The 18939-nt window shown below is 42.0% G+C and overlaps 1 protein-coding gene across 3 annotated transcripts in view; it reads left to right on the top strand.

Annotated features, from left to right (window-relative positions):
* Positions 1–18939, top strand: part of cep112 (centrosomal protein 112) — a 473221-nt gene that overhangs the window by 232229 nt on the left and 222053 nt on the right. For all 3 annotated transcript variants that reach the window (XM_059653621.1, XM_059653619.1, XM_059653620.1), the window contains one exon: positions 12210–12345. In XM_059653621.1, the coding sequence (XP_059509604.1) occupies positions 12210–12345 (136 nt within the window). The remainder of the gene's footprint in view (positions 1–12209; positions 12346–18939) is intronic.

Genomic DNA, 18939 nt, shown 5'->3' with positions numbered 1-18939 from the left:
TCACACTTTGGCAGTGTTAAATCCACATTTCATTAGAATTAATGGTGATATATTTTCTCCCTGTTGTGAACGTTCACTTCAGTAAACTCCCACGGTTGAACTCAAGAACTCACTGTGTGGCTACAGACCTGTGTTCTGTCATTCAGGGCTTCACTTATTGTAGTATATGACATTGACAAAATGTCACTGAGTCCTATGATTGTCAAAGTCCAAAAAAAAGTTCAGAAGTACGAACACAGACATTTCAGGAGCCAGCAGTTCTGTGTCCTAGCTGTTTGTAGTTGCACTAGCGGTTTCTAAATTGAATAAAGTTGTAAAGTTTTGCAGAAACTAGAAATCAGAAGAAAAAGAGCATAAGCTAGAAGAACGTAGTGGGACCAATAGTAACTGCTGAGGAACAGAAATCAGCCACCCAACGTTTCAGATTCAAGACCCACATGACCATACAAGCAAAAGAAAATGCACAAATCTGTGTAACCTTCAGAGGAGACAGTAATGTAGCAGAAATGACCTTGGACTAGTAATCCAGAACCCAATGTTAGTGTTCTGTGGTTATAGGATTGCACCAAGGGTAACTAGGGATTGGCAAAAAGTGCTGGCCAGCCAGCAATGCCCGCATCCCACAAATGAATAGAAAAAAAACCTAGGAGTGAAATTTGAATTCAATAAAAATCTAAAATTGACAAAAAACTAGCCCAATGGTGACCATGCAATCATTGTCAATTGTTGTAAAAATATCTGGTTCACTAATGTCTTTTAAGGACGGAAATCCAGCATTCTTATCTGCTCTGTACTAAGCTTGACTTAAGATCTGCGGCAATATAGCTGACCCTTAGCCTAAATTAGGAATGGTTCACATCCTGTAAATGAATAAAAAAAAACTGCTTGATAAAATTGTGATGCCTTTCTCAGGAATGACCCACCAAGCATTTCATCTCTCTGTTTGAATTTGAATACATGGCACATCAACAGTACTGAAAAAGCCAGCAGCACTTGCATTTAAAATGTATCAAAGCAACATTCACATTCCTTGCAGACGTGACATATTAAAAGAAAATTGACAGACAGACAGACAAAAGAAGGCATCTGGAGAAATAGAAGTGTGCAAATTAATTTCTTCTTAAGGACTGTGAAAACTGACTTCAAAGCTACCGGCATGAATGAAGAATCAAGTTTGGACATTTACACTTTGCTGTATGCATCCTTTGAATAACTCACTGATTTCCTTTCACTGACCATTTATTGAAGCAGAATCAGTGAATTTGAGCTTCAGTGATATCCTGCCTTTCTGTCACGAAGGTAATGACTGAAAATGTAGCAGTAGTGGCCATTGCTTCCTCCTGCTCATTGAGAGGAGGAATTGCACATCAGTTCAATTTTATAAAATATAGGCACAACTTATGAATAAAAATCTTCAGTGATTCTTTTTAATTTGTTTATACAATGTCGGTGTCATTGGCTGCGCCAGCATTTATTTCCCATTCCTAATTGTCCTAGAGAAGGTGATGTTGAGTTGCTGTTAGTTGCTGCTAGCTCCAGGGTTTTGACCCAGCAACAGTGAAGGAGTTGCAATATAGTTCCGAGTCAGGGTGATGTATGGCTTGGAGGTGACCTTAAAAATCGTGGTTTTCCCATGCATCTGCTGCCCATGTCTTTTTAAGCAGTCAAAGTTACAGGTTTGGAAGGTGCTATTGAAGGAGCATTGTTGGAGTTGCTACATTGCACCCTGTAGATGGCACACACTGCTGCCACTGTGCGGCAGTGTGGGGGAAATGAATGTTGATTGGGGTGGATGGGGCGGCGATCAAGTGGGTTGCTTTATTCTGGATGAAATTCAGTTTCTTGAGTGTTGATGGAGCTGCACTCACTGAATCATAGAATCATAGAATTTTATAGTACAGAAGGAGGTCATTTAAGCCATTGTGTCTGTGCCGACTCCTAAAAAAAAACTCAGTTAGTCCCATTCTCCAGCCTCTCGACATTCACCTCATACAAATGTATATCCAGATCTCTCTTGAAACCTGCTACCTTTCTCTCCCAGGCAGCAAATTCCAAATCCTAACAATTCCCTGACCAAAGAAGTTTCTCCTCATCTCCCTCCTAGCTTGCTCGCTGACAGTCTTGAAATAATGAACCCCTGGTTTCTGGTATACCAACTAGTGGAAACAGAATATCTTTCTTTACCCTGTCAGGATGTCATGTTGCCACTTTATAAGACTTTGGTTAGGCCACACTTAAGAATATTGCGTTCAATTCTGGTCACCATGTTATGGGAAAATGTGGAGGCTTTGGAGAGGTGGAGAAGAAGCTTAGCAGAATGTTTCCTGGAGTAGAGGGTATGAGCTATTAGGAAAAGCTATAAAAACTTGGATTAGCAGAAGCTGAGGGAAGACCTGATAAGAAGTCTATAAGATTATGAGATGCATAGATAGGGTTGACGGTCAGAATCTTTTTCCCAGAGTTGAAATGTCTAATACTAAAGGGCATGCATTAAGATGAGGTGGGATAATTCAAACAAGATGTGAGGGGCAAGTTTTTTACACAGCATGATAGGAGTCTGCCAGCGGTGGGCGTGGAGGCAGATATGATAGGGACATTTAAGGGACCTTTTGATAAGCACATGAATACTCATCAAATGGAGGGATATCAACTAAGGGCAGTCATAAGGGATTACCTTAATTTGGCGTCATGTTTGGCACATTGTGAGCTGAAAGACCCATTCCTCTGCTGTACTGTTCTCTGTTCTAAAATTGTTCATAATTCTGAACATCTCAATAAAGCCATCTCTTAATCTTCTCTGCTGCAAGGAGATTTAGTTCAGTTTCTCCAGACTTGCCTTGTATCAAAAATCCCTTATTCCTGGTATCATTCAAGTCAGTCTCCTTTGCACTGTCTCTAAGGTTTTAACATCCTTCCTTAAGTAAGGTGCCCTGAGAATACTCCATGTGTGGTCTGACCAGTGATTTGCAGAGGTGTAGCATCACTTTTTTATTTTTATACTCTATGCATCAATTTATAAACCCAAGGATCCTAAAAGTCTTCTCAACAACTGTTTCAACTTACCTGTCTGCTTTCAGAGAATTGTGCTCTTGAAACCTAAGATCCCTTTGAGCGTGTACTGCCCACAAAGTTGTACCATTGAGCCTGTATTGCCTCTCCATGTTTCTTCTACCAGAATGCAATACCTCACATTTCTCTTCATTGAAATTCATTTGCCAGGTATCACTCGTTTGGACAACTTGTCAGTGACCGTCTGGAGTCACCCAGTATCATCCTCACAATTCACTATTCACCCTAGCTTTGTTTGTTTGCAAATTTATAGATTTTGCCCTCAACATCCATCTCCCAAATTATTTATATAAATCAGAAAAGCCAAGGGTTCCAACACTGATCCCTGGGGAACACAACTTTCAACTTATGTATCCGGTCTGAGAAATGCCCATCTACATCTAAATTCTGTTTCCTGTCTTTTAGCCAATTTCTAAACCATGCTGTCAAGGACCCATCAATGCTTGGCATGGAGGAACAGCGGGATCTTGGTGTTCAAGTGCATAGCTCCCTCAAAGTTGCCACTCAGGTGGATAAGGTTGTTAAGAAAGCATATGGTGTTTCGGCTTTCATTAACAGGGGGATCAAGTTTAAGAGCCACGAGATAATGCTGCAGCTCTGCAAAACCCTGGTGAGACCACACTTGGAATATTGTGTCCAGTTCTGGTCGCCCTATTATAGGAAAGATGTGGAGGCTTTGGAGAGGGCGCAAAGGAGGTTTATCAGGATGTTGCCTGGACTGGAGGGTTTGTCTTACGAGCAGAGGTTGACTGAACTTGGACTTTTCTCTCTGGAGAGAAGGAGGAAGAAAGGTTACCTGACCGAGGTGTACAAGGTAATGAGAGGCATGGATAGAGTCGATAGCCAGAGACTTTTCCCCAGGGCAGGATTGACTGCCATGAGGGGTCATAGTTTTAAGGTGTTAGGAGGAAGGTATAGAGAGGACGTCAGAGGGAGGTTCTTCACCCAGAGAGTTGTGAACGCATGGAATACTTTGCCAGTGGTAGTCGTGGAAGCGGAGTCATTAGTGACATTTAAGCGAGTGCTGGACATGCACATGGACAACAGTGAATTGAGGGGAATGTAGGTTAGGTTATTTTAGTTTTGGATTAGGATTATTTCACGGCACAACATCGTGGTCTGAAGGGCCTGTACTGTGCTGTACTTTTCCATGTTCTATGACATCAAGGCCTCATGTGACCAAATGTAGCATCAAGGAGCTGTAGCAAAACTAGAATCATTGGGTTCAGAGGCAAATTCTGTGATGGCGGAGTCTTACCTGGCACAGAGGAAAATGGTTGTGGTTGTTGGAGGTCAGTCATCTCAGTTCCAGGACATCTCTGCCAGAGTTCCTAGGTATTGTCCTGGATCCAACCATCCAATCATTTTTAGCCGCTTTATCACTGACCTTCCGTTCATCCTAAGGTCAGAAGTGGGAGTGTTTGCCAATGATTGCACAATTTTTAACATCATTTGTGACTCCTCAGATACTGAAGCAGTTCATGTTCAAATGCAGCAAGATCTGGATAATGTCCAGGCTTGAACTGATAAGTGGCAAGTAACATTTGCGCCACATAAATGCAAGGTGAAAACCATCTCCAGTAAGAGACAGTCTAACTACCTCTCATTGACTTTCAGTAATGTTACCATCATTGAATCTCACACAATCAACATCCTGTGACTTGCCATTGAGTAGAAACTCAACTGGACTCGCCGTATAAACTCAGTGGCTACAAAAGCAGGCCAGAGGCTGAGACTATTGCAGTGAGTAACTCACCTGACTCCCCAAAGCCTATCCATCAAGTACAAACCATAAATCAGGAGCTTGATGGAATACTCCCCATTTGCCTGGATGGGTGGAGCTCCAATAATACTCAAGAAGCTTGGCACTATTCAGGTCAAAGCAGCCTGCTTGATTGGCACCATATTTTTAAGTATCCCCTCCTTCCACCATTGACACTCAGTAGCAGCAGTATGCACTCCATATAAGAGGGCACCACTGAAATTCAAAGATGCTGAGACAGTACTTTCCAAACTCATGATCACATCCATCTACAAGGACAAGGACAACAAATACATGTGCACACTACCACCTGCAGGCTGTTCTGCAAGCCACTCACCATTTCTTCATTATCACTGGATCAAAATCTGGACTTCAGCCCCTAAAGGGCATGGTGGGTTAACTTACAGCATGTGGACTGCAGCAGTTCAAGAAGGCGATCATTACCACCACCTCAAGAGCATTTAGGGATAAGCAATAAGTGCTGGCCAGCCAGAGACACACAAGTTCTACAAATGAAAGAGGTAGAAAGGCATAAAGAAGGAATCCCCAGAACTAATGGTCGGAACAATATTGTCTTGGTATTTACCTTGCTGCTGTCTTTCTCCACCTCTATAACAGCACCCAACTTGTTTCTCAGCTCACTTCTTTTCATAAAGATGTGAAACTTCTAAGTGTTCGTGTCCAAAGAGACTTTGAGTCTCTTGTGCAACTTACACAAAAGTGAGCATGCAGTCAGAGCAATTATGGCACATTGCCCTTTATTCCAAGAGAATTGGAATACAGGAATTAAGAAATCTTGCTATAGTTGTGCGGAGTTAGGGTGTGACCACATTTGGAATATAAGTTCACAGAGGCCAGTATCCCATCAACAATTTACCTTTTATTTACACATGGAATGTCCTTGACACTGATCCGGCTCCCTCACATCTGTCAGAGTGCCAGGATGTCTGATAATCCTGTTCTAATCTGTCAGCCAGGGCTGCCTGATTGGACTAGGGTAATAGATGCAATCAGGAATTCATATTCTATGAGGTCCACCTGGCTGACCTCATTGCAATCACTACATCCCTCCCCCTCTGAGTCCAAGGACATAGGCCAGTTCGTTTTCTTGTAGCTCCTTCTAGGGAGTTTTAGCACCACGTCAGGTCACTCAGACTCTGTCTTTGGTACGAGTGGCATGTAACGCAAAGTAGCTTGCCTCTTGTGCCTGAAGCTTCTTGGAAGAAATTCATTCTCTTCGGCCATCCATGGCAGCAAGATTCATGGTGTCCACCTCAGAGGTCTCTCCAACACTTCATGAAGAGGGAGAACCCACAGGTTCCTCCAGCCTTTCCAACTGTTCTAAGGAGCTGGGCATACTTTCCACCAACCCCTTTTGTGAATTTGTAGCTTTCATATGGTTCATGTGCTTGCCCAGGACCATCGCTCCAGCCCGATCTTTGAACGTCACTAGTCTTGACATTGCATTGACCATGCTTCTTAGCCATGCAGGGCCATTCCCGTAATTTCCACTCAACATTTTGTCCCCTGAAGTAAACACTTAGCAGAGTCTTGTGTCTGCCTTGATGTTCCTGGGTATCCATAATGGCTAAGAACATTGAGCCCATGAAAGGGCCTGCATAGTCAATGTGCAACTGAGTCCAAGGTTTATCTGGCCATTCTCACGAATGTCAGCGAACTTCTGGCAGCAATTTTTGTCCTTGTTGGCACTGCCCCATCAACGTGGTTATGGCTGTGCCTAGCCCTGGTTACCAGACATAACTTGTCACCAACATCTTCATTTTAGAAACCTCTGGATGATCCTCGTGGAGTTCAGCCAGTATCTAGTGGCGACCTCTGATCAGAACAACCACTGTAGTTGGGGAGTTAGGGAGGGGATAGGTTGATTACTCCCCATAATAATATACCATCCTCTACTGTTATGTGGTCTCTGTGGGTCCAAAAAGGTTTCAGTTCTGGTATTGACAGCCCTTTGGTTTCCCCTATCAGCACCAGCTTTTTCAGTTTTGCCTGGACCAGATCTTTTTGCATCCAAAATCTGATATTGTCATCTGTGACTGGAAGTGTGTCCAGAAAATTTAAAACTATTACAGACTGTTGCAGTGGCAGTACGATCGGCAGTGTATCAGCGAACGGGAGGCAGCTCAATGCATTCACATTTGCTACTTGGCCTCCAGGAGAATGTTCCAACTTGTAAAAACTCTGCACAATTATTTTTGGAGCCCAACACGGAATTAGTCCTGAAGCTACTGGCAACACTGCCTTGTCCTCTGTAAGTAGACTTATCAGAGGTTTCTGGCCTATTATTATTACGAATTCACATTTGTAACGGTTTAGTGGAAATCCCTAACTTGAAATATGGCCATCAAATCTTCCTTCTCTATCTGGGCTTATTTAGGCTCTGCCTTAGCCAAAGCCCTGGATGCATACACTATTAGGCGTTCCTCTCCATTGGGCCACCCATGAGCTAATTCCACCTTGATGCCAAATGGGGAGGCATCACATGCCCATACCAGATCTCGCTTGGGATCATAGCGTGCCAACACCTCAGAGGATGATAGCTGTTTCTTTACTTCCCTGAAAGCTTTGGTTTGGCCATGTAACCATTTCCAAGGCTGACCTTTTTTAAAAGTTGATGCAAAGGTGCCAGGATGGAAGCTAGGTTATGTATGAATTTTTCATTATAATTCACCATCCCTGTTATTAACACGTCATGTAGATAAATGGTGATGTGGGATAAACCTTGTAAAATGTTTCCATCGTCTGTTGTAAAATTGCACAGGTTGACGATAACCCCAAATGGCAGTGTCGTATATTGATGCATTCTTTATGGATATTGATTGTAGCATACTGATAGGAATCATCTAACCTCAATTGCAAGTATGAATGGCTCTTGTCCAGCTTCAAGAAGGACAGGTCCCGCAGCCAATTTTGTGTATAAATACTCTGTGCGAGAATTGGGTATTTATCCAGTTGTGAGAAGTTGTTTACCATTTGTTTAAAATTCCCACAAATGTGAACCAACCTGTTGGGCTTCACAATCAGTATGGCCAGTCCAACCCATTCCTCAAACTATTTTGATGAGTCGAGATGGTGTAGAGCTGGAGGAACACAGAAGGCCAAGCAGCATCAGAGGAGCAGGAAAGCTGATGTTTCCAGTTTAGACTCTTCTTCAGAAATGGGGGAGGGGAAGGGGATTCTGAAATAAATAGGGAGCAAGGGGGATGCAGATAGAAGAGTGATAAAGGAGAAGTTAGGTGGAGAGGGGACAGACAGGTCAAGGAGGCAGGGTTGGAGCCAGTAAAGGTGAGTGTAGGTGGGGAGTTAGGGAGGGGATAGGTTGATCTAGGAGGACGGATAGGTCGAGGAGGCAGGATGAGACTCGTAGGTAGGAGATGGGGGTGGGTCTTGGGGTGAGAGGAGTGAATAGGTGGGAGAACAACTTAGGGAAGCAGGTACGAGCTGAATTGGTTTTGGGATGTGGTCAGGGGAGGGAAGATTTTGAAGCTTGTGAAATCCACATTGATACCGTTGGATTGCAGGGTTCCCAAGCGAAATTTGAGATGCTGTTCCTGCAACCTTTGGGTGGCATTGTTGTGGCACTGCAGGAGGCCCAGGAAGGACATGTTGTCCAAGGAGTGGGAGGGTGCGTTGAAATGGTTCACGACTGGGAGGTGCAGTTGTTTAATGCGAACTGAGCAGAGGTGTTCCACAAAGCGGTCAACAAGCCTCCACTTGGTTTCCCCAATGTAGAGGAGGCCACAATGGGAACAGCGGATACAGTATACCACATTAGCAGATGTGCAGGTGAACATCCGTTTGATGTGGAGGGTCTTCTTAGTACCTGGGATGGGGGTGAGGGGGGTGGTGTAGGGACAGATGTAGCATTTCCTGCGGTTGCAGGGAAAAGTGCCAGGGGTGATGGGGCCGGTCGAAGGCGTGGAGCGGACAAGGGAGTCACAGAGAGAGTGGTCCCTCCAGAAAGCAGATAAGGGTGGGGAGGGATAAATGTCTTTGGTAGTGGGGTCAGTTTGCAGATGGCAGAAGTGCCAGAGGATGATGCACGGGTTCCGGAGGTTGGTAGGGTGGTACGTGAAGACGAGGGGGATTCTGTTTTCGTTGTTATTGTGGGTAGGGAGTGTGAGGGATGAATTGCGAGAAATGCGAGAGACACGGTCGAGGCCGTTTTTGACCACTGTGGAGGGGAAGTTGCGGTCCTTGAGAAACGAGGACACCTGGGATGTCCAGGAGTGGGCCCCGTCCCAAGCCCTAAGAAGACCTTCCACATCAAACAGATGTTCACCTGTGCATCTGCTAATGTGGTATACTGTATCCGCTGTTCCCGTTGTGGCCTCCTCTACATCGGGGAAACCAAGCGGAGGCTTGGGGACCGCTTTGTGGAACACTTACGCTCGGTTTGCACTAAACAACTGCATCTCCCAGTTGTGAACCATTTCAATTCCTCTTCCCATTCCTTGAACAACATGTCCGTCCTGGGCCTCCTACAGTGCCACAACGATGCCATCCGAAGGCTACAGGAACAGCATCTCATATTTCGCTTGGGAACCCTGCAATCCAATGGTATCAATGTGGACTTCACAAGCTTCAAAATCTTCCCTCCCCTGACCGCATCCCAAATCCAGCCCAGCTCGTACCCGCATCCCTAACCTGTCCTCCCACCTATCCACTCCTTCCACCCCAAGCCCCACCCCCATCTCCTACCTACTAGCCTCATCCCACCTCCTTGACCTGTCCGTCCTCCCTGGACTGACCTATTCCCTCCCTAACTCCCCACCTACACTCACCTTTACTGGGTCCAACCCTGTGACCTTGACCTGTCTGTCTCCTCTCCACCTATCTTCTACTTTATCCATCTTCTATCCGCCTCCCCCTCTCTCCCTATTTATTTCAGAATCCCCTTCCCCTCCCTCATTTCTGAAGAAGAGTCTAAACCCGAAACATCTGCTTTCCTGACCTTCTGATGCTGCTTGGCCTTCAGTGTTCATCCAGCCATACACCTTGTTATCTCAGATTCTCCAGCATCGCCAGTCCTTACTATCTCTGTAATAGTTTGATGATTCCTTCATTTTCAGTCCCTGATTTCTGTGTGCACTTCTGCACATAAGACAAATGGCAGTGGATGGGCATTGCTGCCTGGTCAGCATGCAGGGTTGCCTTGGGTCCTCTGACAGTCCCTAGGCCTTCCTGAAAAACGTATGGGTATTTAGGTAGGACTTGATTCAGGCAATTATTTTCTAATCAAAAAATGTTGAGCCCATCTACGTAAATCTTACTCAACCAATTTTGGTCCCATCAAACTTGGTCCATGCCTTTCACTACAATCAGTGGTAACTGAACCAAGCAGCTTCTCATACGAGACATGATCAAAAGTTGTACCCTTAATCTGAAAAGGTTCCCCAGTACAGGTTCTCAGTCTAACCAAGATCTTGCACAAACTCAAGGGTTAGAGTCCAGAGTGAATTTTGTTAAAGACTGGTTCTGCGATCACTTAAATGCTCATGTTGGTATTGATCTCCAGTAGAACTGGGTGACCATTTAACCAGATGTTTATTTTAATTTCTTCTGATTTGGATGTTGCCAAACCATTTAACTGTTCCAAACCAGATGTAGGAGAACTTTCCAGGGCATTCACTCTCCTAGATATTGTCCTTTAAGTTCTCTTACTCAATATAAGTCCAATTGGACTCTTTTGATGCCTTGAATCCGCATATCGGCAGCAACTGCATGGCTTGCTCGCCCGGATCCTGAAAAAAATGTAAACCATTTGGCCAAGGCTTGGTTTTGTTTTGGAATTTTGATGTGGGATGACCTGGAGTCCCCCTGTTCAGGGTAGGTCCAGACTGAGGCCATGATATTGCCTGTACTTAAGTGATGTTCCCAAAGCTCAGGCAGACTGGTGAGGTTGTCCACTTCCATCTGAATGCCCTGTAACTCATATGCTCAACTTGCTGCATTTTCCAATGATAACGCCAGTTGTGGTGCATGTTTGAAGTCCAGCTGGGCTTCAGCTAGTGGGCACTTTTGCTTAGCTACATCATTAATCCCACATTCCCCAACCGGTCTCTCGACATCTCATTAAAGGTTAAACCAATGTCACATGCCTCCGTCAATTGTCTTAACCTGGTCAATGATCCTGACACAGATTCCCCTGGTTCTTGAATTTCTGACTAACAACAATAGCATCTCAGAATTTGAGGAGGTTTGGAGTCGTAACATTCCTTAACTAAATCTGTCAACTCTTGAAAGGTTTTACTATCTACTGCCTCAGGGATTAACATGTAGTGTGGTTGGAAAAACAATATTCACAGATTTATAAAAAGTTCTAAAAATAAAAAGTCTGGACATGGAGGTAAATTATTTTCCTCAAGCAGCTTTTGGTTTTTGTAATAATGGTATGCTGTATTCTTTTGGGTAATGATTAGCTTTCTATTTGATGGTTTATCAGATGAGCTTTGGTCTTTCCTTCAATTTTTTTTAAGCTTTCTTGGGTTTTCCAACTTTTCCCACAGAAAGAGGAAAGATAGTTGCTTTCTGTCTGGAAGTTCTGGATATCTCTACTTCTCTTGGCATTATAAGCTTTTTTACAACTCGGCAGCTCAACCAGTCAAAGAGAACAATTCCCAGTGCTTTTGAGTCTTGAGTTATTCCTCATACTTCTTCCAAAATGTAATATTGCTTTGTAACGCCCAACAATATGCAACACTTGAATTTCAAGTTGCAAAAAAAATTCCTGGTATTCCATTTATAGCAGGCCCACTTCCATTTTAGTTTATAATGCTAAAAAAATGAAAAATATGCGAATGTAAAAGGAATTGAAAGCTAAGGCGATAATTTTAAAAATAGGAAGGATATTAGTCACCGTGCATAGGGGTTTTAGGGGAAAATGGAACACACTGCAAATTAATGCGTGAACTGGTATGTAGAAGGAGACCAGCCAGGTGTGCAATGGAATAGCTAGGTGTTAAGCTAATGAAGGCAGGAATGAGCATTTCAGCAGTAGAAATGTTGCAATAGAAATGCTGAGACAGAGATTAAGCTGAGCAATGCCACAGAAGGATTGGTAAACACAGCAGGGAAACAAATATTGGACTCTCAGTTCTGGTCATTTTTTGAGGGATGTGTTGGTTAAGTTACCTGGAGAATCCTGTTACCTCATGTTTCAGTCATGCCGTGGGATCATCTGCAGCCACCTGGGTAGAATGGGGCTCTGTTCACCTCAAGTATCCATTGGCATCAGAGGTGTGAACATTGCCCATTAATGATTCTAATTGTCTAAAGGTATGTTTAATGTGGGGTTATTTTGGTAAGCTAAGATGCCTGGCTATAGTAAATAACTGAAACATTAATGCCAATTTAGTGAAAAAGAAGACCAACTGACAAGAGTGACTGAGATGCAGAAACTCCAAGCTCAGAAGGCAGATGCTGCTTTGGAAGAATTCAAGAGACAGGTGGAGCTGAATTCTGAGAAGGTCTATTCTGAAATGAAACAGCAGGTAAAGCTTCTGCTATTGATTCTGTGGAGTTTGTTAAGCTTACATGCTGGTATGTTTCTAGTTTTTATTAGCAAATGCAACTTTAAGTATTACTTCACAAATGGAGGCAAAACACACACTTCATTTGCTTCAAATCATGACCTAACAGGCTAGCAAAGAAAACCTCCTTGATTTTTAAACTATAAGACCATAAGAAATCAAAACATGATATCGCTGTTCAGCCCTTTGACCCTGCACCACCATTCAGTAGGATCATGGTTGATCTGACAGTCCTCACATCCATTTCTTGTCTTTTAACCCACAATGCTTGATTCCCCTACCCATCAAGGATCTATCTATCTCAGCCTTAAATATACACAAGGCCTCTGCACCCACATCTGTCTGTAGAAAGTAATTCTAAAGACTGCCAATTGTCTGAGAGAAGAAATTCACCTCATTTCAGTCTTAAATTTGCACTCCTTTTCTATATCCTCTGCTCGTCTACGCTTTCCATGCTGGGAAACATCCTCTCACCTTTTACCCTGTCAAGACCCTTAAGAATCCACATGTTTCAAGGAGATCATCTGTCATTCTTCTAAACTCTAGCGAGAAAAGTCCCAACCTGTTTAGCCTTTGCTTAAAAGACAATCTGTCCATATCAGGAATAATCCTGGTGAACCTTCTGTGAACTGAGGTTGTTGACTTGATTGACAGGCTGGCTTGTTTTCATTCAGATGCTTAGTCACCATGCTAGATGACATAATCAGTGAGGCCTCCAGTGAAGTGATGTTGTTCTGCTCTGCTTGAATTTATACTGTCTGATCCATTATGGTGATCATACAGATCAAAACTGGAAATGACACTACTCACCATAATGGACCAGGCAGTATAAATTCTAAGTGGAGTAGAACAACATCACTTCATCGGAGGCCTCACTGATGATGCTATTGAGCATGGTGATGAAACGTCTGAACGAAAACAAGCCAGCTCGGCAAGCAAGTTAACAACTTCACCCACAACTCGAGCTACAAATCTTTGCTAAAGCTTCTGTCAACTGCCTGCAGTGAAATGATCTATTTCCTTCAATATGGGGCGTAAAACTACTCATTGGACTCCAGATGTGATCTCACCAGCATTTTGTACAGTTTCAGTAAGACTTCCCCACCCTTATACTACAACTTCCTTGAAATACAGGGCATTAGCCTTCCTGATTACCTGCTGTACCTGTGTGATAGTTTTCTATGCTTTGCGCACAAATAGCCCCAAGTTCCTCCATGTTGCAGCAGTCTGGAGTTTTTCTCCATTTAAGTAATACTCTGTTCTTCTGTTCTGTCTTCCAAAATAAATAATATCACATCTTCCGACACTGAATTAGGTTTAGAATCTGTTAAAAGCAGTGTCAACTTCTTATGTTATTGGATAATTCAATAGTGGAACAAAAAAAAATTCTAAAAAACGTGAATGACCAACTTTGTGCCTTTTAGATTTCTCTTGCACAATCCTGCTGGTATGAAGATCAGTTTTCCCGATTCAGTTCTCTGCACAAAAATATAAAACTTCCAGCTCAGTGTTTTATGTATTTCCTCCCTTGTTGAATATAAAAATTAATCACATTTTTTGAGGTTAACTGTCCAAGCTGCTGACTAAGCCTGGCTTCCAAATCCTAATTTATATATTTCAAGTCAGCCAACTAAGTCAGTAGTTTCTTTCGCCCAACCTATCTTTTTCCTCGCCCTGTTCTGTCCATGCAGGCAACATGCTAGTTCTTGCTAAGATGTCAGAAAAGCTTTTTGCTGAGATTGAACAAGCAAGAGCATGGTTTAATTTCCTCCCTTCTACATAGCACTAACATGTGACCTCCGCCAAACACCTTCGAAGACAGTTGGAGCTGAGTTCAGAGAATCATTGGAACGAAGAGATTCATCTTCATCCTTTTAATGGAGAGCATAGCTTTACTTTCACTTTAGTAGTAAAGTGCACAATAAGGTGCTAACACTGAAAGCATGAAATGATCTGTTTTCCAGTAGTGAAATATCTCCACACATAGCACATAAAAAAGGTGCTCCAGCAAGATAAACTATCCAAAACTCCTTGGTGGAGAGGACAGGCTGGAATAAACCCTGAAGCTGTAAAAAAAGAAGTATGTAATTTGACATGGAGTAGCAGAGATCCACATCACTTTAATCCACCTGTTTTCTCAAGCAGTGTTGTTTTAAATACATACCAGTGTCTGCGCACTGTGCATTGAGTTCAACTACCAGAAAACAAATGCTGAAAAAATGTGATGCTGAATGTTAATAAAATGTGAGGCTGGATGAACACAGCAGGCCAAGCAGCATCCCAGGAGCACAAAAGCTGACGTTTCGGGCCTAGACCCTTCATCTCTGATGAAGGGTCTAGGCCCGAAACGTCAGCTTTTGTGCTCCTGGGATGCTGCTTGGCCTGCTGTGTTCATCCAGCCTCACATTTTATTATCTTGGAATCTCCAGCATCTGCAGTTCCCATTATCTGTGATGCTGAATGTTTTTGTGTTACCAGTAGAATGCATGCCTTTGAAACTTGAACAAGCTTTATTTCCCATCTGTGGAAGCAGCATACTTTATTTTCTGTCCTCATCCAAGCTCATGTTGGCTATTTCTAAGAATTTTTCTCTAATAAACATTTGGCATCAATATATATATGATTATTAGTCTAATTTTTAACCAGAGTGATGCAGTATAGTCTAGAAATTCCATTTGCTTCCTCTCTTGACCAGAAATGCATAGATTCATGGTGAATTACACATCATGAACCATTTTATTTTCTGCAGCAAAAACTGAGCCTGCTAGAATGTACAGTGAGCTATCGGGCGTTCCCAGAGGGAAAATAGGTATAACATGTTAGTTTGAAACAATAACCTATGAACACATAATAATCCAATTTTCTCTCTTCATAGATTGATTGACCTGATTTGTTTTATAAGAAGCAATAAATTGCATCTGTATTGTATTTGCAAGTTTATTGTGTGGCTAAGAAAGCGATTGGACAAATAATGAGTTTGAGCCAAAAGAAATTAAAACAGAGTAGGTGACTAAAAGCTTGGTCAAAGAGTTAGGTTTTATGGAGAGAGAAAGAGACTGAGAAGTTTAAGAAATAAATTCCAGAACAATAAACACATATGGCTAAAGGCATAATTGCCATTATTGGATTGAAAGATGTCAGGGCATACATGGAAGCAAGTGCTGGATGAGTTGTGGGCCAAAGGGGGTTAGCAGAAAGGGAGGGACAAGACCATAAGAGGACTTGTGCAATCCTTAATTGCAAATTGTAAGATTGAGCGTTAGTTGGGGAGCGGCCAATGAGGCAGCATGTGGCTAAACTGGTTGAATGCCAAATATGTTGATGTCTACGTCCCTTGAATTTGGAATATCACAGGTAGGAAAACTTCAAAGTTGAATAATTGAAGGATTTTGTTGGTGATATTGTTATTTGTGGGATTACTAAGGGCATAATTGGATAGATCAACAGCAACGGATGTTTAATAGTGAATGGATGGCCAAGCACTAGAGTTTGGGAGTTTGACATTGCAGTTGTAAATGATTTGGGGAGATTTTCCCAGAAGGAAATGGGATTGAAAGGGGTCTGTGAGTGAGGAGTACAAAAAGATGTTCATTTCAGAAGTCAGGTCAATGCAGTAGCAATATCTAAAGGTGGATCATTTGATTAGTGGAAGAGATTAAATGAAAATAGGAGAGAAGCGCTCTTGGAAGAGAGCAAGTTTAGGTAAGTTGAGATGTGATGGTAGTTTGAATTACAATGAATAAGGAGTCATTCATTCCAGAGTCTTAGGAAGGAAAATAGTGAACGTTATTGCACCAAGAAACTTCAAGTGGGGGAAACGTGTGTAATTGAAGAATATGGAGATTTTAAAAAGTAAAGGAAAATGATGTGCTTAAAGGATGAGTAGGTGCCTAAGGAGTAGGGGATGGAGCAACAGTTGTATTTAATATCAATAAGAGTTAGATTGCTATGCAGATTGCTGTGTCATTTCGGCAAAGCAAGTGATGTAAAATATACTTAAGTGAGAAGACTTCAGTGAAGGATGAGGAGTGGTCACCTTTAGTCAAGTTTTCATCAAGGCTGTAATGTTAATATAGTCATCTGTAATGAGGTCTTAGATGGAAAGGGCCTAGTTTACAAGTGAACAGACTTTCTTGAGGGAGGTGCAGAGAAGAATAGTGGTTTTGGGAGAGTTCAAGGCATCAGTGATAGACAAGTATATAAAGACCAGAGTTGGTAGGTCGTGTTAGCAAGAAGGTTGCTGAGATTGGAGGACGGGGCACTTATTAAGGGGAGATCAGCCAGTGCCTTGATGGCACAAGGCAATGTAAAAGACAATCAGTGTGTGACGTTGGATAGAGTACTTGTGGATTGGAAGGCAGGATGTTAGAATTTGATTGTAAAATGATGAGGGAGAAGAGTGTGTGGTCCCTTTAAAAGATGATATGCTTTTTCTAGGCTTGGAGTTTTACAAAAATGTCTGCGAGCAGCAGCAGCACAGAGAGTTCTTAAAATTGAAACATTTGTATCAAAAGGCGATATGATTAGCAACCCAGGCAGTACTCTTATTTTGATATTAAGGCAACCAGTTTGAATCAGCCAATTAACTTAAATCAGGCAGAGACTAAAGACCAATTAAATTTAAATCTGATGGTTTTGATAACCTAGGACTAATCTAATCGTAAGAAATTGATAGGCCATCAAGGGTATAAAAGAAGAAGATATTTGAAAATCGACTACTGCCATCTGTTAGAGTTAATAACCAGCAGCCCAAAAGAGAAAAATCACTGGCTGTCACAGAATTCTCTGAGCTCCCAGAAAACTGTTATCTAACTAAAGGTACAGCAGCACTCTTAGCTAATATTCCTGACTCAAGAATTTGAAGGAGAAAGGCATTTCTGACAGAAACACAGCAGGGAAGGTACAGAACATTCTGGAAGATATAGCCTGGTTGTAATTTTGAGAGACTAAGTTTTACATTTTTTTTTTTAAAATTAGTTTGGTTTATATAAGTGGGCCTTATATTTATTGGAACAGCATACTATTAAAATTTTGTTTTATTTGGGAATAGTTAGTAGTTGGGAGGGAATTGTTCAGTTGGTCAGTAGTTCTATTAATTTATTTACTGTTAGAGATAGATAAATAAATTGTTACTTGCTGATTGTAGAGTGACTGTCAGAAGTTCACTTCATTTAACTTCCCCCTTAAAAGAGCGTGAAGGTGAGGAGCAGGTTATGCCACTTCTCATACTTTTTTTTAACAGATTATGGGGTGGGGAGAGTCTTTCGGGGTGTATTGGTTTTAGTTATCAGTGAGGCGTCGACCTCCGATGTGGAATTTCTAATTTTTGTATTTTTGTTTCAAATGTATAATATTTGTGCTTTCTCTCATGGTGCCAACATTTTATTATCAAAATTTCATTTATTTTATTTTACCATAACATTATTTTATCCATTTCAGGACAATGATGACTAAAGTTCAATCCAACCAGTTTTTCAAAATTTGTCATCAACGGCTGTCTCTTATTTGAGGATGACATCTATTTCAGATTGCATGCTTCTGCCATGGGTTTTCATGTGACTGAGCAAGTTGATTCCTGATAGATCTTTGGGCACTTGGGAAAAGTGAGCTAGTAAGATTTGAAGGACTGAATTTGCTTCATTTTTTGAAACTATTTTGTCTTATGATTAAAATATCATGACTCAAAACTTGATGCAGTTTGGTGAACAATTTGTCACCAACTTGAACAATTGATAACAAACTTCTCCCAGCCATCAATATCAATTGAACTACTTTACAGCATTTTCTTTGTCCTTCCCTAGAAAGCTAGTCACAGAGTTGAGAAAACAGAAACTGGTGCAAGTGACACCTTGCAACCACCCAGATGCAGTGTTCAGTCCACTAAAGGTGATTTTGCAGAGGCTCTACCTGAAAGTTTGTGAAGCTGGCTGTAAACAGTGGGATTAACATCATAAGCCTGTATGATGATGATGCTCTGATGATGATATGAAAGTCGCAGGTGTAAGGAGAGCAATCTGGAAGTCAGAAGGTCCTCAAACCTTGTGCAAAGTGAACATTTGTTCAGACCTAGCTGGAAATTAAGAATTTGTGCCATAGTCCATGGACTTGAACAGCATATTTTTGGAAGGCTCAACAGCCCAAACCTAAAATAGACAACAGCATACTTGCTTCAAGGTACTCCCACTGAGTTCATAGGTTGCAGCGATGGCACTGGTCGTGAAGTTCTCCAGCAACATTTCTGTAAATAGTACTAGGTTATAGGAAGTGTTCAATATATTCCAGAATCTTGCCTTCAACTTAAATGAAAAATTGAATACTTGTTTGACCAGGTGTAACCTGGAATAATTTTTGTTTTGACAACATTCAAGGAAAGGCTAGATTATTTTGTCAATAGAATTGAAGAGATTGGGAGTGGCTTGTAGATCTGGCACAGGGTGAGCAATGACACTGAAATCCTTTGAAAACTGCGGAAAATGTCTTTCTATGGTGGTTGGTTTGTTTTGGTATGGTAACAACAGAGGTTAAATAGTTTCCCATTCAGGCAGTATTTTATAC

This window comes from Stegostoma tigrinum, chromosome 22 (genome assembly GCF_030684315.1).
Source record: "Stegostoma tigrinum isolate sSteTig4 chromosome 22, sSteTig4.hap1, whole genome shotgun sequence".
Taxonomy (NCBI): domain Eukaryota; kingdom Metazoa; phylum Chordata; class Chondrichthyes; order Orectolobiformes; family Stegostomatidae; genus Stegostoma; species Stegostoma tigrinum.
Note: the sequence above shows the minus strand (reverse complement) of the source record. Positions and strands in the feature narration are given on the sequence as shown.